This window comes from Cetorhinus maximus, chromosome 19 (assembly GCF_964194155.1).
Source record: "Cetorhinus maximus chromosome 19, sCetMax3.hap1.1, whole genome shotgun sequence".
Lineage (NCBI taxonomy): Eukaryota > Metazoa > Chordata > Chondrichthyes > Lamniformes > Cetorhinidae > Cetorhinus > Cetorhinus maximus.
In genome coordinates this window covers 83,077,739-83,099,308 of record NC_135897.1, presented here as the reverse complement: position 1 = coordinate 83,099,308, position 21,570 = coordinate 83,077,739, and the positions used below count along the sequence as shown (strand labels likewise).

Below are 21,570 nucleotides of genomic sequence, written 5' to 3'. Positions count from 1 at the left end.
TGGTGCCACGGACCTGGCTCTTGCAGCATTCTCCTCAGAAACCATCTTCCCCAGCAGTATCCAAAATAGAAAACCTGTTGGAGAGGGAGATGGACCCAGGGAACTTCTGCACTACCTACATAGCACCTTTACTCTGTCTGGCCGGCACCCATTCCCTTTCTGCCTGTGCACTCTCTACCTGCGGTGTGACCACCTCACTGTACATGCTATCCACGAAGATCTCATCCTTGCGGAGACTTCAGGCGCGGCTTCAGCTTCAAAACAGGGGTTTGAGTAGCTGGAGCTGGAGACACTTCCTGTACATATGGTCGCCCTGAACACTGAATGTGTCCCTGACTCCCACATTGCACAGGAGGAGCATTCCACTTGGCTGAGCTGCCCTGCCATGCCTTACACTTAAATTATTCCCTTTACTTTTACTTCCTCTAGTTTAGCGACTATTAAGGATAGGAGAAATACTTACCAGGTCCAATTACTAAGGCCGCTGCTTTTCTTACTGAGGAAAGGTAGAAAATGAAAGGATCACCTATTCCCCTCTTCACCGAATTCCCTCTCTCACCAAACTCCAACTGAAGCACTCTAATGCAGCCCATCATGCTATTGACTTGAGCCTTGTAGATGGTAGACATGTTCTGGGGAGTCAGGGGCTGAGTTACTCTCCTCAGAATTCCCAACATCTGACCTGTTCTTGTACCCACTGTATTTATATGGCTGGTGCAGTTTAGTGTCTGGTCAATGGTAACCCCCAGAATGTTAGTAAGTCGGGTACTCAGCAAAGGTAATGCCATTGGATGTCATGGGGGGGATGGTTAGATTCTCTCTTGTTGGAGATGGTTATTGCCTGGCACTTGTGTGGCATGAATGTTAGCTGCAGGACACTCTATGGAGGAGGGTGAACAGCCAGAGGTCATGGTCCACATCGGTACCAATGACACGAGTAGGAAGAGGGATGAGAACCTGAAAGCAGGTCTTAGAGAGAATTAGGAAAGAGATTAAAAAGCAGTACTTCAAAGGTAGCAATCTTAGGATGGTGCAGGAGGGAGGGCATTAGATTTCTGAGGCAATGGGACCAGTTCTGGGGCTGGTGGGACCTGTACAAGGAGAATGGGTTACACCTTAGCAGGACCGGGGCTAATATCCTCGCAGAGGAATTTGCTAGCGTTGTTGTGGAGGGTTTAAACTAGCTTGGCAGGGGGGTGGGAACCTGAGAGGGAATTCAGATAGGAGGGAAACAAAGCTGGCAATGGTAGGAAGAAAACTAATGCACAAAATTGGAAGGCAGAGGAAACAAGGGCCAGCAAAGAGTCAAAATGCTGAAAAACGTTCACAAGGCAAAATTAAAGGAACTCTACCAGAATGTACGCAGCATTCACAATAAGGTAGATGAATTGACGGCACAAATAGAAGTAAACAGATCTAAATGCCATTATGGAGACGTGGTTGCAAGGTGACCAAAGCTGGGAACTGAATATTTAAGGATATTCAGCATTTAGGAAGGATAGGCAAAATGGAAAAGGAGGTGGGTAGCAATCCTCAAGGATGAGATCAGTATATTAGTGAGAGAGGATTTGAGATTAGAATATCAAGATGTAGAATCAGTTTAGGGGAGCTAAGAAACAGTAAGTGGCAGCAAACATTAGTGGCAATTGTTTATAGGCCTCCAAATATTAGTTGTAATGTAGGGCACGGTATAAACCAGGAAATTAGAAATGCAAGTAACAAGGGTAATTTAGCAATCACAGGGGACTTCAATCTACATATAAACTGGATAAACCCAATTAGTACTAACACTGTGGGGGACGAATTCCTGCAATGTATACAAGACAGTTTTCGAGAATAGTATGTTGAAGAACCAACCAGATTTGGTTTTGTGCAATGAGAAATGGCTAATTAATAATCTTGTTTTGATGGGGCCTTTAGGGAAGAGTGATCATAATATGATAGAATTTTACATTAAATTTGAAAGTGATGCAGTTCAATCTGAAACTAGGGTCTTAAATCTAAACAAAGGAAACTGCAAAGGTATGAGGGGCAAATTGCTGTAGTACATTTGAAATTACATTAAAAGGTATGATGGTAGACAAGGAATATATTTAAATAATTAATAAGGTTTACAACAAATATACATTCCCTTGAGGTACAAAAACTCAACAGGAAAGGTCACCCAACCATGGCTAACAAGAGAAGTTAAAGATTGTATTAGATCAAATGAAGAAGCTTATAAAGTTGCCAAAAAAAGCAGTAAGCCTGAGGATTGGGAGCATTTTAGGATTCAGCAAAGGGGGACCAAGAAACTGATAAAGAAAGGGAAAATAGAATATGAAAATAAATGCACCAGAAACATAAAAATGGAACTATAGAAGCTTCTATTAGTATGTAAAAAGGAAAAGATTAGCAAAGGCAAATGTGGGCCCCTACAGGCAGAAACAGTGTAATTTATAATAGGGGATAAGGAAATGGCAGAGAAGCTAAATACTTTGTGTCTGTCTTCATCAAGGAAGGTACATAAACCTCTCAGAAATATTAGAGAACCAATCAACTAGTGAGAATGAGGAATTGAAAGAAATTAGTATTAGTAAAAAAGTAGTGCTGAACTGAAAGTTGGCAAATTCCCTGGACCTGGTGATCTACATCCCAGAGTGTTAAAAGAGGCAGCTGTAGAGATAGTGGATGCATTGGTGGTCATCTTCCAAAATTCTACAACTTCTGGAACTGCAGATTGGAAGGTAGCAAATGTAGCCCCACTATTTAAGAAATGGAGGGAGAGAGAAAACAAGGAACTGTGGACCTGTTAATCTGACAATCAGTAGTAGTAGAAGTGTTAGATTATATTATAAAGGATATGATAACTGGACACTTGGAAAATAAAAGGTGGGATTGGGCAGAGTCAACACAGATTTATAAAAGGGAAGTCATGCTTGACAAACCTGTTGGGAGTTTTTTTTGAGTATTTAACCAGCAGAATAGATGAGGGGGAACTAGTGGATGTGGTGTATTTGGATTTACTAAAGGTAAACAAAATTAGAGCATATGAGATTAAGGTAATATACGGGCATGGAATGAGGATTGGTTAACAGACAAAAAACGGAGTAGGAATAAACAAGTCATTCTTAGGTTGACTGGCTGTGACTAGCGGGGTACCACAGGATCGTGTGCTTGGGCTCGAGCTATTCGCAATCTATATCAATGATTTGGATGTGGAGACCAAATGTAATATTTCCAAGTTTGCTGATGACACAAAACCAGGTGAGAATGAGTGGGCAAGATTATGATAGATGGAATATAATTTGGAAAAAATGCAAAACTATCTACTTTGGTAGGAAAAAACAGAAATGTAGAGTATTTCTTAAATGGTGAGAGATTGGGAAGTTTTGAGGTCCAAAGGGACCTAGGCGTCCATGTTCATGAGTCACTGAAAGCTAACATGCAGGTGCAGATGCAGTATTGCGTACTGTCTTGGTCTCCTTACCCAAGGATATACTTGCCATGGAAGGAGTGCAACGAAGGTTCACCAGACTGATTCCTGGAAAGCGGGATTGTCCTATGAGGTGAGATTGAGGAGACTGGGCTTATATTCTCTAGAGTTTAGAAGAATGAGAGGTGATCTCATTGAAACATACAAAATTCTTGCAGCACTCAACATGGTAGATGCAGGAAGGATGTTTCCCTTGGCTGGTGGTGTCTATAACCAGGGGACAGGGTCTCATAATAAGGGGTAGGCCATTTAGGACCGTGATGAGGAGAAATTTCTTCACTCAGAGGGTGGTGAATCTTTGGAATTCTCTGCCCAAGGGCTGTGGGGGCTCAGTCATTGAGTATTTTCAAGGTAGAGATCAACAAATTTCTAGATATTAAAGACATCAAGGGGTAGTGCGGGAAAATGACATTGAGGTAGAAAATCAGCCATGATATTGGTGAATGGCACAGCAGGCTCGAGGGGCCGAATGGCCTACTCCTGCTCCCATCTCCTACATCCCCATATATCAATCACATTCATACTCTGTGCAAATCTTGTTTATTTCAGTAATCTTTGTACTTTAAAGCATAAGCAATTATCAGAATGCAGATGCGACACTTAAGCAGTTTTCACTTTCCACAAAAAAAAACACAATTAGTTACATGATTAGGGAGTTCGCAGGAGTAAATTAAAATGAAGCTAGCCACATATATACATTCTAATTGCAGTGGTTCAGCTTTAGGTATTAGAGGTACAGGAATCAATAGTCCTCAAAGCAAAAATCCAGGCTTGGCACTGTAACTATCCCAGTTACACTTTGGATTTATAACTAAGCTGCCAATGTAACCACAATCCAATTTACAATCTTGCTTTGATGGAGTTCATCAGTAACATGGAGTGTTATAAAACCACATTTCATATTGAAAATGACTGTGCATGGAGTGGGCTGAAGCCAAGAGTAAGTTTTAAAAAGAATGAACAACAGCATTTTAAGTGACTTAATCCGCAGTTTCTAAGATGGCTGGACAACTACATAACTACACCTTGCCATTTACAAAGCTACCAGAATGGCTGTCTCAGACAATAAGCTTAAAGGAGTGTGAACTGCCATCTCCTGAACTACTCCAAAGACATTCAGACATAATCTATTATTCAAGTGGATGAGGACTGAGCTTGAACCCAATCATTCTGGACAATGCACCCTGGCCAAAGAGGGCCTCACCACCTTAACCTTTAAACAATGGAGCTGAAATGAGCTCGATATGACCATGCTTGATAACTGGTCCAACGACAGCAAGCTAGTTCTTTGTGCACAAAAACACTGATTTTCACAGTCAATGTGCATTAAGACTGTGAATTGGTAACAGCAAGGTGATTTGAGATCTTTTTACTCTCTCCTTCCATCCATTCTGCAAGCATACCTTGTCTGTATTCTGACCAGTCAAGCACTGCAGCATCTTTAACATAAACCAAGTTGTTGCTGACTCCAGAAGAGGAGACAGAAATTGTCCATCAACAAGTTAAATCGTCTTGACGCAGAATGCAAAAAGATCACTGAATGCAGCCTGATACCATCCAAGTCATCAATCTACATGATCCATATATGATTGACTTTCTTTTGGGACTATTAAACCATTTAACTACCTCCTCCTTGTAACTTACTTCTGTGTGCGTGTGTTCGTGTGTGTTTGAACCTCTTGCATAAGTTGGAGGGTTTTTTAAATTATTTCTATATATCGAAAGTACAATAAATACTACTTCCCTCTCTTAAAAACTTACAAGACCACCTGTCTGTGTATCTCTTACAGTCACAGAACTTAAACGCTCGCTGAATTGGTAAGCAAATTGTCTTTAAAAACACCTGCTGCAGCCAACCAAAGGTGGAAAGAGAGGGGATGAGCCATTCTACCATTTCTCACCTGGTCGAAACATGGAGTGAACCATGACTTAAACACATGCATTATTGTGGCGTTAAACATTCCACACATTCAACTCAGTATAAATGCAGAGACAACAGTAGCTGGGCGTTTTTTTCCCCCTCCTATTCCTACTCAGTACCAAGAAGAAATTCAGGAAAAAATTCTCATCAGAATTAACTTCAAAATCTAAGACAGAACTCTTGTGCTGGACTGAGTGCTGCAATTGGGAGGTGCCATCATTCTGATGAGATGGGATGAATGCTCATCTGGACAACAAATCTCTTGGCACCGCTGAATTGAAAGAAAGGAAAATAATTAACATGCATTAGTATGGCATCTTTCATTGCCTCAGGTGCTCCAAAGCACTTAATAAACAATTAATTATGTTTGATGGACAAATTGTGTACAGAATGCTCCTGCAAACAATGAAATAGACAATTTTGGTGAAATAAAAGCAAAGTACTGCAGATGCTGGAAATGCAAAATAAAATTTCTGCCAATTCCAGCATGATGCAACCACCAAACATGCCTGCTCCTCACCTCCCCTGTCAGCATTCCAAAGGGATCGTGACGCACTGGTCCAGTCCTCTATCACCCCCAACACTTCATTCCCTTCCCACGGCACCTTCCATGCAATTGCAGGTGGTGTAACACCTGCCCCTTTACATCCTTCCTCCTCACCGTCCAAGGCCTCAAACACTTCTTCCAAGTGAAGCAGCGATTTACATGCACTTCTTTCAATTTAGTCTACCGTATTAGCTGCTCACAATGCAGTGCCCTCTACATTGGGGAAACGAAATGCAGACTGAGTGACTGATTTGCGGTACACCTTTACTCAATCTGCAAGAATGACCCTGACCTTCCTGTCGCTTGCCATTTCAATTCACCATATTGGTCTCGTGCCCACATTTCTGTCCTCGGCCTGTTACAATGTTCCAGTGAAGCCCAATGCAAGCTAGAGGAACAGTACCTCATCTACCGATTAGGCACTTTACAGCCCCCTGGACACAACATTGAGTTCAACAACTTCAGATCATGGACTCTGTCCTCCATTTTGAATTCACTCCCCCGCCGCCCCAAGTGCTAGTCTGTATCTTGCTCTCATGTTTTTGCATTCAGTCAGCACTGACCCTTTTACTGCTATTAGCACATTCTGCTATTTTGCTTTCAGACAGTGTTGACCTTTATTCTGCTATTAAAACCTACTCTAGACCAAAGCTTCAGTCTTTAATTACCACTCTCTTTATCTTGTGTTCCATGACATCTTTCTCATTTATCTCTCCTGCCCTCTAATCTATCCCTGACCTTCTATTTTGCTGCACATGCCCCTCCCCGTTTTTCAACAGCATAAAACCATCACATTTCTACCCCTCTCCAGTTCCGAAGAGTCATACCAGGCTTGATAAATTAACTGTTTCTTTCTCCACAGATGTTGCCAGACCTGCTGAGTTTTTACAGCATTTTTTGTTTTTAATTTATAATCCAATTTAGTGATGTTGGTTGAAAGGTAAATGTTGGCTAGGCCACTGAAAGAACCACCCTTTTCTCCTTCAGATAGTGAAGTGTTGCCTTTTAGGTTCACATGATGGTGGACAGGGCCTCTGTTTACCATCATCTGAAAGATGCCACCTCCGACAGTGTAGCACTTGTTCGGTATTGCATTGAAGAATTGGCTCAAATTTGGCAGTAGCGCTTCAGCGCACAACTTTAACCCAGGTAAGATTGCTGAACCAAACTGGAAGTGTAATGGGCAAGGGTTTCTTCCAAAGTTTTCACCAATAGTCCTGCTTCAACCAGCTACATCAAAAAGACAATAAATCCATTCATTTCATTGCCATTCTGGGATTTTAATGTGCCCAAAAATGACTGCCATATTCTACTCCACAACAAATATAGCAACTTGTAGCCACTAATTGCATGCAAACCATTTTAAAATACTTGAGACGTAATAAGGCACAATATAAATGTTTCTCTCTTTAGGATAGTTAAGCGAGACTTTTATAAATTTCTAACTATCTGCATCAAAAGAAACATTTTATTGTTAGTCAACATGACAAATATGCTGAACAACTTTTGAATGATATTGTTGAAACATTTTATGGACAGATGAATGCAGAAGTTTTAAAAAGGGCAAGATAGATTTGCTGTGTTACTATCAAATCCTTTTGTATCCGCCATTCTTTCAAATTAAAATCCAGTGATGTGCAAAATCGTGCATAAATGCAAGTTTCTTTTTCTTTTTAAATTATTTTTCCTCTACAAATCAACAGCGTTCTGGACTTTACATGGTTACTATGGTGGCCAAAATAAACTAAAGCATAAACTGCTCACTAACCAGACCATTAAGTAGGATGGCAACCACTGAGGGTTTAACACACACATCACCAAAACTCGTTGATTGCTTGAACAGTGAAAAGAGTGAAGCATTGTGGGATATATGGCGGAACCGGCATTCAGACATATAAATTGTAAATCCAGTATTTACTAAACGGGGTCTCACTCTGGGTATCAGTGTTTTTAAAATAGTCATAAATGCCTTTAAATAGGTAGGCTACACCTACCACATCCACACAGGAACACAAAATAGTTTAATAGTTTGAAAAAGCGGTGCCTAAGCAAGTTGATCCTCCAAAGTTCACTCTGGAACTCCTTGGGATGTGCTTGTCCAGAACAGATATTAGAACAGCTTATAGTAAAGTGAACAAACTAAAAATGGCAGATCTCTCACACCAAGGGAATACTGTAGCACAGTTTAAATTTTACTCGGGAGTACTTATTTATTCCTCATTTAAGAAAGACAAGCAGGGTCACGCTAACTATTATGAGGGCAAAACATCTAAAGACAGAAGAAGGCACCATTTCTACAAATTCATAGGAATTTATTTGATTTTCATGAACTGTTTAGTTTCAGTGAATCAAATGATTTTCCTTTACTCCCCAAATGTATCTCATGCAAAACTCCAAAAGGGTCTAAGTTTAAACTTATGACTTTTTGACGCTGTTAACATTACAGTAATATCAACATAAATCTGGCAGAAAACCAAAAGGAACTTAAAACAGAAACATTTATTTGGCTAAAAGCCTGGCTATTTTTATTCCTATTTTTTTTACCACTTTGTCTTCAATGAACTACTCTATTTTCATAGGAATTTAAAGTCGAAGTATAAATGTATGTGCCAGTGAATTAGCTGTGGTTTGCCCAAACACATTTTGTAAAGAAGCTTACAGGAGAAAAACTCCCGTTTTAAGAATCTAGGCTGGATTCTACCTCAAGCTCCAGAGGTGAAATAACAATGCATTCTTCGCTACAACACCAAGTTTTCCAAAAATCTATAAAGATTCCTTTAGGTCAGAATGATTGATACTGTGGCTAAAAGCCAATGTAAGTGTTTTTTAAACTTTAAAAAAAGAACAGTTTGCAACTCTCAATGACCCAATGTACAAATTTTGTCAATATGAAGAATTGCATGCTGTTTGGGGAGAAAGATTGTCCACATATATTGGAAAATCTGTAAAAGATGCTAGGAAATGCAGTTTATTGGCCTCAATTACTCCCTTGGGTAGCAAATTCTTACCACTCTCCGGGGAAAGAAGTTTCTCGTGAATTGCCGTATTAGTGACTACCTTATATTTATGGTCCATCATTTTGTCTTCCCCAACGTCGAAACACGTTTAGTTAGTTCCTCTTCCTCAGGAACTCTCAGAAACATAATTTATTTTTAAAATGTGGTCAAAATATTGGCATATTCCAGTCATGAATGGTGATATTCAACTAATCCACTAATGGGATATGGCAGCATCAGGAACACCCCCACCCTTGGTGGTAGTGGAGCTCAGCATGAGTGCAAGTTACAAGATTGAAGTGTTTTCAACGATCTTCAGCCAAAGGTGCTGAGTGGAAGATCCATCTTGGATTCCTCCTAGGGACCCCACCAGCACCAGCCAGTCTTCAGCAAAGTAGATTCCACACTGAAAGAAACAGCTGAACGCAATGGATATGGCAAAGGCTATGGGCCCGATAACATTCTAGCTGTAGAGCTGTAGAAGAGTTGTTCCATAGCCTCCCAATCAAGCTTTTCCAGATACAATATTGGCATCTATCTGACAAAGTGGAAAATTGCCTAGGTATGTCCTGCTCACAAACAGCTGGACAAATCCAATCCAGTCAATTACTGCCCTAGCAGTCTACTGGAAAGTGTCGCCGACTGTGCTATCAAGTGGCACTTACTCACCATAACCTGCTGAACAATGCTCATGACAACTCTGCTCCAGGCCTGGTTGAAGTCTTGGTCCAAACTCGGACAAGAGAGCTAAATTCCAGAAATGAGGTGGGAGTGACTGCCCTTGACATCAATGTTGTCTTGTATTTTCTTGCAATCTTCCTCAGTATTAGCTACAACCCCCCATTTTAAAATTGCAATTTTGAAACTATGTTCTACCTGACACTCCTGACAACTAACCAAAGCCAAACAGTTTCTTCAATAATCATGGTTCTTTAACATCCAATGCCATTTCCTTATTAACGTCAGTTGTTAGGGTATCATTGCTCGATTACTTAATCACTTGCTGAGCTTTCAATTTGTCAATCAATGCCTATGCCTCAGCTTTATTACCTCCACCACTGAAGGTGGACAGAGGTAATGCTTTTGCCCGTTCATCTGTAAAGTGTATATCTCAAAGACTAATGGGCAGATTTCAACAAGACTTGACACCCAGATAGGGTAGGCCCAAGGAAGAACTGATTAGTTTTTGGGGTATTTGTGGGTCCAGATCCTGGAATTTCTTTAAAGAATCCATTAACATTGGGGAATGTTGTGGTTTGTTTTATTTAGAATGCTGCGGATTGTCTCAGGTGCTGTGGACAATTCGTCACGGCTGTCAAAATGTGAGCAGAGTTTTCAGAGCAGATTGTTGGATGTGGATTGGCCTGAAGTCTCCTCAGTGAGATGGAAGCTCTTAAAAAATATTTCTTTTTTCATATTTGTAGTTATAGAGCATCAACCAGACAGGGAAAAGGAAGAACTGTGTAACTTAATAATGTTGAATTAACACAGCATGGCAGAGGTATGCACTCTTCACTTGTACATTATTCATATTGTCCCTTTATATCATTGATAACGTCACCCTGGAGAAGTGGGGTCAACGTGTTTAGCAAAATACTTAGCCATAGATCACAATATAAAATCACAATGGTAATACTCAGCACAGCAGGAGGAAGGACGATATGACAAGTTTAAACACATGCTAACAAAATATGAAATTAAAAGTGTAACCAAAATCAAAAAAGGTTTTTTTTGGAGGCCCCAAAGTAATGGAAATCTTGACTTGTAAATTTATACTCAAATGTATATCTCTGAACTCTAAATATGAGGAAGTGACCATGACACCCATTCATTAAATAGATTGATCCAAATAAATCCATCTGACAGCAGGCATTAATGTACATTAACAGCTCTGCAATAAACATCACAAAAAGCCAAGCTGCAGCCAGCACCCAAGGCTTTTTTTATACTATCCCATAATAAATTGTAAGCAATAAACCTCAGAAGCAATTTATTTGCCAAATTCTCACGTCTGTCCTCATTTCCCATCATCTCATCTAGAGAGGTGGTGAGGAGTAGAGACATTTTTTTCACTCAGAGTTGCAAAATCTGAAATGCTGTACTTGAAAAATTGGTGGAAGCTGATTCCATAAATAATTTTGTGGAACAGGTGTACAACATACGAACATACATATATATGAACATATAAATTAGGAGGAGTATGCCACTCAGTCCTTCAAGCCTGCTCCGCCATTCAATAAGATCATGGCTGATCTAGTTTTAACCTCAACTCCACATTCCTGCTTTGCTTATCAAGAATCTATTTACCTCTGCCTTAAAAATATTCAAAGATTCAGCACGATAGGCTGAATGGTCTCCTGCTAAGCTGTAAGTTGCTACGATTCTAAGTTGGCCTCAGGAAACAAAAAAACAATTCATTAACCTTTCTATGGCTTCCAACATAACAAAACTAACAGAAAGCAGCTACTGAACAAAATTGAGAACTACATCAGCAATTCCTTTGAACATAACTTCTTTGGTGAAATAAATCACACAAGAGGGCGAGATAATATATTTAAAAATTACATTTTCTAACAACGGAGAACAGTGTAAGTCATTAAAAGCTAGCAAAGTCAGATTTGTAATTCTGCAATAAAACCTTATGCACCTAGTTCACAAAATCAAGAGCTCAGCATTAACAATCCTCTATACAGCAGATATTTACCATTTGTAATGTGGAGCTGCAATAACTTACTTTTCCCACTCCCCTCAGTATGTTAGATGGGGTACTAACCTAATTCAGCTGGCACAGATAATGAGCCAAATGACCGCCTGTGCTGTAAATTTTCTATGTTTCAAAACAATCTAGTCCTTTGCTAAAACAAGACCCGATTAGGATAATTTAAGATTATGGCTTGCTGATTTAATCAATTATGTCCTCTTCTTCATCTCCCACCTACACAGTCTACAGAATCTTGCTTGCATCAGCAAATTAACCTTGAAGAACTTTTGTAATTTCAGTCAACTAAGTTACAGAAGAATTTGTTTTTTTCAACCTCTTCCAGCCTATGACAGTTATGAAACAATAGAGGTTCAAGAAGCTCCCAGACATGGTTACATTTATTGGGCCACCCCAGGAATTTTTTTTTTTATTCCTTCATGGGATGTTGGAGTCACTGGCAAGGTCAGCATTTGTTGCCCATCCCTAATTGACCTTGAGAATGGAGTGGCTTGCAGGGCTATTTCAGAAGGCATTTAAGAGTCAACCACATTGCTGTAGGTCTGGAGTCACATGTAGGCCAGACCTGGTAAGGACTAACTAAAGGGCGTTAGTGAACCAAATGGGTTTTTAACGACAATTGACAATGGTTTCACGGTCATCATTAGAGTTTTAATTCCAGATTTTTTTTTATTGAATTCAAATTTCACCATCTACCATTTGTGGGGTCCCCCAGAGCATTACCCTGGGTTTCTAGATTACCAGTCTAGTGACAATATTCCTGAAATTTTTGTAGTCCAAATATCCAGCCTCAATTTCTGTTTAAGTGATGCTGAAGTGTGTATGTATGGATGTAATTTGAGAACAGAGCTAGTTGACTAGTATCTCTGTGAAACACCCATTGACATGCACTAAGTTCACATACAAGAATAGTCAGGAACGTCCTCCAGTGACAGTGAGGAGGGGAGAAAAGAGAAGAGGGGAGAAAAGAAAAAGTGAAGTACAAAGCCCATATAATGGGCATCACCAATGATGGTTTTTGGACTGATTCAAGTTTGCCTTAGGTTAAGGCTGGTCCCACTAGATCTTAATATACTTCAAAAAGACACGAGTAGAATTTTTCACATTGTGGCAATAGAGGAAACAGTGGCTCTACAAATGAGTCCATAGAATGAAGTTGTGAAAGATGGCATGTCTGTTCACAATGTATATTTTTAATCCCTCTCTACTAAGTGTAGAAAATACTTCTTTAACTGGGATTAAAGCACATTGTTGGGACAGTGTGGAGACCTTTTCCCTGCTTTATACCAACATGAGTAGGCAGAACTGAGAAGTGTTTTTGGGAGAGCCAATATCAAGGCTTAAAAAGTTATATCATGAGCACTGGCTGCATAAATGTGGTTTGTATTCTCTTGCTGAGGGATGACTGAATCAAGGTGTTTAAAATGATAAAGGCATTTGTTAGGTTTAGACACAAGAAATAATTTCTGCTGGTGGGCGAATTGAGAACAATGTTCAAATTAGACTCATTTAAGAGTTAAATCAGTTAACTTCTTTTCAGACAGACAAAGGATATGAAAAATCTGGAATTCACTCCCCTCACCCAAAAGGGCTGTGGATGCTGGGATAATTGAAATCTTCAAGACAGAAATAGATTTTTGTTAGGTAGGGCTCTTAAGGGATATACAACAAAGGTGGGTAAACAGAGTTGAGGTACAGATCAGCCATAACCAAGCTGAATGACCTGCTCATGTTCTAGTCAAGAAACTTTGAACACTAATTTTTACATTTGTTTTTCATGAAAGGTCAAATGAACATTAAAAACTGTTGATTTAACTAAGATTCCCAACTGATTAAGCATGGAACTGTGTGAATTAGACTGGAAATTCCAATGCAGAGCCCTACTACAGTGCCTTTCAAATTGTGAAGCATCATGTGCCTCTGTGCACTGGTAACAGAATTAACTACAAATGGAAAGCATCACTGGTATTTACATTTTTTACATTAAAAAATTGTACATGGTACAAAAATTATTTTGTAAACGTAATAGTTATTAAAACAAGTGATGTTAGTTTGTGTAGTACACTAAGAAATTATGAATGACAATGTTTTCTTACTTTAAGAGTAAATCTTAGTCTTGGACTGCATGTTTCATATTAGGCTTACTCCTTGTCATTATTTGAGTCATGCTTTTTGTCACATGTAGAATAGAAAAATCAGTCACTATCAACTGTCAAAAACCCAATTTCCCATCACGCTGCAATTGTAGGCCTCCCAACACTAAGTGACAGTGTTTGGCCTCGCACCCGTTACCAAGTTCCTCTTTCTTTGCGAGAAAAGCCTCTTACCCAGCTTAGCAAGCATAAGGCCTGATCATGCCTGGACATCTCCTTCATGTACCCCACCCCTAGGCGACATTAGGCACACTCCCAGTTCCACCATCACTTCCTCCTCCCATCTGTTCTTGACTGCTTTAGGCCCACCTGCTTCCCTGCTATCTCATCAGACCCTGTTCCATCATCATCTTCACTCCCTGGCCCCAGTCCTACTTTTTCTCCCATGCTGCTCCCTTGCACTGTTGTGGACAAAAACAACAAAATTGAAACATTTTGCATCTTTGCAAAGAAATATGACATTTTAATCATTTATATTTTCTGTTTTGTAAGCAAGTATTTAGCAAGACTCTGCTTTACAACCTGGACTCTACAAACCCTCTAATTCCGTAGGTGTTCTTTATTTTTGTTTAAAGATTGTCACATTCACAAATCTGAGCTCAGGCATTTGAAACTACCACTGAATAAAAATCTGGGAAGGAAAAGATCCGCGAGGCAAGCTTTTTGGAATTGTGTCCCTACCATTTTGTTCCCAACCTTTACTAATACCACTCTTGAACAGAAAAGAAGTTTGATTACCACATTCCTCAAGATGTTCCAAATTAGTTCATATACAATGAATGAGGCTTTAATAGATTGAATGGGGAAGGTGGCGTATTATTTCACTCCAGTGCTGATGGATCAGTAATTTAAGAGCTTAGCACGGAGGATTGTTGAAGCAGTTAATGTTTTGCCATAGAGTTGATGCATAAACTGCTGCAAATATTAAAGGGAAAATTAGATAAATGTATGAAATAGGTGATGATACAGAGCTATCAGAAAATACTAGAGTAGCGGGATGAATTCTGGATTTTGCTCCAACACAGAGACAGCAAAGACAACTGAATGGCTTTCTTCTATGGTTGCAACACTGGCAATTAATTTGCTTACAGCAAGGCCAATTAGACAGATGACCAGTTTATCTACAGTTGGTGCTGTTTGGGAGGAACAGTCAAGGCACTTGTCCTTTTGTGAATCAGGCTGTGGGTTCCTTAATGTCTACTCAAACACGTCCAAAGGACAACATCTCCATCAATACAGGATTTCTTCAGGTGTCACCTTAAATCAAACACTCAAGGACTGCAGTGATTCAAGGGAGAGGTCCACTACCATCTTCACAGGACAAGTAGAGAGTATGGTAGCAAAGTGGTTATGCAACTGGTAATCCAACAAACTAATGTTCAAACACCAGTATGGCATTTTGGCTATTTGAATTCAGTTTAGAAATCTGGAAATAAAAAGCTGGTATTGGTAAAAATGGCATGAACCTGTCAGGTTGTTTTAAAAATAAACAAATGTCTCACTAACATCCTTTCGGGAAAGGAACCTGTCCTTTTATAGAGATACGTACCCGAGGAGTTAACTATCGTGTTTGCAGTAATCGGCTTACTGATTTACATATGTTACCAAAAGCTCAGAAATGGCAGCCATTACCAGTACAATCAAGGGCTCTCTGGCTAAAGCATGAATATATTTAACTGTAATAAATTATATGAAGCACAAGAATTGACAAATACTAAAAAGGTCAATTACCCTTTGTAAGAATAGCATCAGAATGAATAGTAGACCTTTGATGAATATCAAAAGTTCTGTTTATCAAATTCACCTATTTTACCTTGTAGCTAATCTTCACAAGCTTGGCCTAGCACTTGCTGAGAGGGGGGCAGAGAGTGGAAGAGAGAGAGAGAGAGAAATTGATTGAGATTCAACTACAGCTCTGTTCCATTGGTGACATAAGCATGCTGATCCATTTGCTGGTCCATCAGAGAGCATTTTGTTGTTGCAAATAGTCTGTCGGGAAAGAAGCTAGCAGATCAGACCTGCAAAGCATAGTTGTTGGCCAATCTCAGAAGCTTACAGACAGTGGCTATGCAACCTTTATTCCTGGCTGATAAAGTAAGGGGTGCAGTGCTGCTTTAACAGGAGAAAAAAAATGGAGAGTCGTCTCCACCTGTCCAAACTGATTCCTTTCCCTTGTACAACCATTTAAGCCTTGTTGAATATACAATACCAATTTAAACACTTCAAACCTTATAGTCTACCTCAAAAATACAATTCACTGGATGGATCTTCCAAAGGAAATTCTTTGTTACCAAGCTCAGTTGTTGCACGGGTAACACTGCTTCATTGTTGGGTTTATTTTACCAATCCACAACAGACATAATTGTCTTAAACACCTAATCTAACCACAGCATCTCTCACAGGCAAAGGAAAAGGTCATAGGGAAAAATAGATGTACGTATTATCCCAAATCTAGATTGCCAACATGTTCAACAAGGTCAGACCTAAGCTGACTAACCCTACATACAACTTCCTGAATAAATTGGTCTGCAAAGCTGAAACTGTCTTCAACAATAGATTTAGTTAACTCGTCTCATTAATTGTGGTTAAACATCACCCTGTACAAAGCAGTGCAGCTGCAGCAAGCGCCATTTCATTGAGACAGAGTCTTTTTGTTGAGTTACTGTAACAGTTGCATTCAAGGTCACATCTTACACCAGCATTAATCAATCATTTGCATAACATTTTAAACTGAGTGGGAAAGGCCATTTTTTGTGGGGGGAAAAAAAATCCATTAAAAAAAAAACAAGTGGCATCAGCTTTCCCACCAAGAATATCAGAAATATATAATTTAGGTGGAAAATACAGTTTCCCCAACCCATGCACCAACAATGAATAATTTGACCAACATTTTAGTACTCACCAGAAGAAATGTGATAGACAAATATTCCTGTGCAATAAGAAAGTGACTGGCTACTATATATTCACATGTTTGTATACAAGAGCATTGACTTTTTGCTCTAAGCTTGTTTTAGATTCTGTCAGCTCGCGCTGACCCTCTGCAAAATGTCAAGAGACAGCTGGACCAGCTCCTAGCTGAAGCGGAGCTCACAGCTTTATTAAAAAGGCAACTGAAATCACAGAATCTTAATGGCACAGGAGGCCATTCAGCCCATCGTGTCTGCACTGCTCTCTATTGAGCATTATGACCTAGTGCCTTTTCCCCTAACCCTGCACCTTGTTTCTATTCGAATAATCATCTAATGCCTTCCTGAATGCCTCGATTGAACCTGCCTCCACCACACTTCCCGGCAGTGCATTCCAGACCCAAACCACTAGTTGTGTGAAAAAGGTTTTCTCACGTCATATTTGCTTCTTTTGCAAATCGCTTTAAGTCTATGCTCTCTCGTTCTTGATCCTGATATTCTTGAAATATTAGGCAATACAGTAAGCATGGCCAATGTGACCTCCTGGACTAGTTTTCAATTGCCTAAGAGGGCCAGAGGAAACTTTCCAGATTTTTAGGATACTATGATCTGTTCTGTTGCCACTCTGAGGAGGTTACATGGCAGCTGGTGGTATGGGGAAGTCTAATCATGACGCTTCCTTCATATTACGAGTGCGTGGGGCAGAGTTGATGGACCAGAAGATTGTTTCCTATCCACCAATTTCATATTGTCGTATGTACCTCTCTGGGGTGGGGCTTGTACTCAGGAAGCTGTGACTTGGAGGTACATGGGCCATCACTGAGCCAAGGCTGAAAAAATAAGACTGGATCTTGCATGAGAACAGGACAGTCCCCCACCACGATCTTGCTTTCACGTGAATAGTCTATCTACTCCCTTTCTCCGGACTTAGACAAAGAATGGTTGCTTGGGTGAGGTACACCCATGGAACCATTTTCTGGTACAAATCAGAGTTGGGGGACCAATTAACAAACAACTTCTACATTGGATAGATATATGGTATGATACATTTATCTGATTATTCCAGTAAGTAGTTACTTCTGTCATTAAGGTCCCAGCTTAAATTGGTATGATTAAAATATCACCACTATTTGCGGAACTTTCAAAAACTATTGTGAAAGTACAGGTTGATCACTAACGGCGTGTTTTTAACACAATTGGCATGCTAAAACAATGGGGAATTAGTATCACAAATTGGTAGCACTGCAGGACAGAGTATTCCCAACTTGATTCAGCAATTATGTTCTCAACTGTACAACACAAACCGTGTCCAACAAATCACAAGACTTTTAGCACTTGCTGTAAAGTGGCCTGTTACATGCGAATGAGCCTAGTGCTGCACATTTTAAAAAAGAGACCAGTAAATTTAGATAACTTTTCCATGATTTAACATTTATACAGTGATATAAACGTGCATCTCACACTGCACCCGACGATTATTTCTGGAAATATCTGTACAATTAGATTTAATGGCAGGAAAAAAGCCGTTCAACAATGGGAAAAGAAATGGCTGCTTCTACATAGTGTAAGAAAAATGCCAAAGCCACCTAAGCTTCTACATGGGAAATTGATCAGTAACATTTACAATTCTTAGACTAGAGATGAAGATAATTTCCCTAAACTTTGCATGTTAGTGGTTAATAAAACACTGCTTGCAGTCTGAGGAATAGGCAATGTGTTAACCAGCTGAACACTGTTTAGCTTTCAGACCATGTTCATGTTTAGAAAAACAAGGCTAAGTGAAAGTTGAAGGGAACTGACCCCCAACAAAGAACTATTCCATCATTAGATATTAAAAAGGGAAAAACCTTTTCGATAAATACAGAAAATTTACTTGCCATATCGATAAAATGCTTAAAGGCCTTAACATGCCTCCTGTATAAACCACTGTACACAGAGCAGCTACTTCAATCTCTAATTTACCTAGATATGGGTGTGGTCAGAAAATGGAGATGGATTATAAAATCTTAAGTCTCTTTCTTAACACCTTAATGTACTGTATATGGTTCTGTAAATTTCAAAGCTCTATTGGCCAACAAAATTAAACATAACACAATGGACAGGTAATAAAATCTCCAGAAACTATAACAACAACATGAACTCATATCAACTGACTTTCACACAAGGTCAATAAAACAGCCGAAACTGAATTCTATTTAAACTGCTTCTGTGCATCAGAAAACTATGTACTAAATAATTCAGTAGTGACATGTTTTTCTCACGTCTCTTTACAAAATATCCCAGTGTGTTAAGTGGTCTGACAACTAGATCCAATTCACCACGTGCCTAGCTTTCAACTTTGTTCTGACATTAAGGTGAGGAGGTGCCAAACAGATTCAAGATGATCCCAATAATGAAGCAAGGCAGGCAAGGGGTAGGAAAGAGAACAAAAATATAAGTCTTTCTGCCTTGGGCTTTCTAGTAGTCCCAAAGAATCAAAGTAGATTTATTCCATCTGTAGGACCACTGGAAAGCAAGTTAAAATATACTATTGCAGAAGAAACTGCCACACATATCACGTCACTTTACAGTACGAATTCATATCAAACATCACTATGGAGGTCTACAGCAATTCACTTGAAATAGTCAAACAATTATTAAAATACATGGTTTCTAGACAAAGCCTTTTTGTCAAATATCAAAGCATCAATTAGAAATTCTCCTGCTTTGAACAGCAAAGGCACAGATGCTAGTGGAGAATCCATGCACTGGACATGGATAATCTCCTGCTTACGAAAAATACTACACACTGGCTAGCTTGAAGGCTCAGTGGCAACATATCAACATAATTACAATGACATCATTTCACAATCTCCTAGCAGTTGCCTCAGGACATCACAAATAAATGTGACAGCTCCAGCAGGGATAAAAGTTTATCCATACATCAAAAAGCAGCCTCGTGACATCACAAGCCAAAGAAACACTTACTTTTAAGTTCAGAATTAACAATTCAAATATAGTTGATCTAATTTGAAATCCTGTTGCCTAAAATTAAAATTACAAAGGCAACTGAACCAAACAAAACCAGTCTTAAGATGTAGTACAAAGAGATGACTATATAAGTACACAAGGCATTTAAAGTTTCCAACAAGTTGTTCATGCTGTACACTGACTGCATTGACTTAAGTGATTGTTTGATACCACTAAGACATGACGTAAATCAATATTTACAAAAGTTCGAAACATGTGACATTTGCAATCAAAATGATACAGATTATTTGTGCCTTACTCTCAGTCATTTATTTTTTCACTCTGGTCCTTCACCCCAATTGATCCCAAGGCCGTGGGCTCTCGAGGCCTCTACTGAATCTTTTCTGCCCACCACCTATCCTAACAATACTTTTATTCCCATCAACTCCTATCCTATTACTGTCATCCAATTCAATCCAAAGCTTCTTGCCTGCCCTTGATTTTCATCTTATTACCTCCACTGAGCCATCAAGGTGCTCCCATCTGCCTCAGGCCTCCTCCCATCCCTTCTTTATAATTCTCACACTTCTCCCCATTCATCCCCTGTAGTTCTAAACATTCATATAATTGCCAGAGAAATGTGTTCTTGTTCAATTATCTGCATGTGTAACTGCATATTAATCTCCTCTACACCACTCACTTGAATCTCCCTCTCAAAAGACCACCCCATCGTTTTTAATTTCTCTTAACCAACAGAGTACCAAACCCATACATTCAAACAAGTGGTGAATGCCTCATAAGCAGCATTAGGATACTGGCTACTCCATATCCATTTCCTGACTTGGAAAGCCTTAGGGAGGTAACTTTTCGCCCAATGAGTGGAAATAGAAAAGCAATTTCAAAGTCAAACAGTAGTTCTTGCGCAAAAAACTCTGCACAATTTGATATTGAATATATGTTAATGCTTCAGCCAGATTAAAAGCAAGAATCACTTACCTTTTTTGAATTTGTGTACTGGAAGTTTTTTCAACTGATCTTTACGCAGCCTGTTCCTTCTTGCCCTGTGTCTGTCTTGAATAAACTTTGAAATCTAGAAAGTGAGTAAAGGAGTAAGATTTTGAAAGATTGATTTATTCTAGAATGTGTACACACCAAATTGAAAGATCTTTCCTCCCTGTACATGCAAAATTATCCCATCTTGTTCATCAATAAATTTCAAAAAGGATCCACTTCCAAAGAAAAAGAAAAAAGACAGACATTCATATAGCACTTTTCACACCCCTGGGACTTTCCAAAGCGTTTTAAGCCAATTAAATACTTTTGAAGTGTAATCACTGTTGTAGGAAATGCAGCAGCCAATTTGCATGCAGCAAGCTCCCAGAAACAGCAATGTGATAACAACTGTATACTCTGTTTTCTTGTGATGTTACTGAGGAATAAACATTAGCCAGGACACTGAAGATAACCCCCTGCTCTTCTTCAAAATAGTGCCATCAGGTCTTTTACTTGCATTTATGCACCACCCTTCACAACCTCAATGTCTTGAAGCACTTTAAAGCAAATTAAGTATACATATAATGTAAAAACTACTTCAGCCAAATTGTGTACAACAAGCTCCGACAAACAACAATTAAATAAATGGCCAGGTTTTTTTTATATTGATGAAAGCCGAGGGAATAAATATCCACCAGGACACCAGGAGAACTCCACTGCTCCTCTTCAAATAGCATCTTGGGATATTTTTACATCCAACAGAGAACAGACCTGGCTTTGGTTTAATGTCTCACCCAAAGGACAGCACCTCCAAAAGTGCATCATCCCTCAGTACTGCACTGAAGTGTCAGCCTAGATTACGTGAAGTCTTTTGGATTGGAACTTGAACCCACAAACTTCAGGTGGAGGCA

The 21,570-nt window shown here is 39.4% G+C and overlaps 1 protein-coding gene across 1 annotated transcript in view; it reads right to left on the bottom strand.

Annotated features, from left to right (window-relative positions):
* rnf13 (ring finger protein 13) overlaps positions 1-21,570 on the bottom strand; it is a 253,241-nt gene that overhangs the window by 61,908 nt on the left and 169,763 nt on the right. The window contains exon 8 of the mRNA XM_078564260.1: positions 20,663-20,756. Coding sequence (XP_078420386.1) covers positions 20,663-20,756 — 94 coding nt within the window. The remainder of the gene's footprint in view (positions 1-20,662; positions 20,757-21,570) is intronic.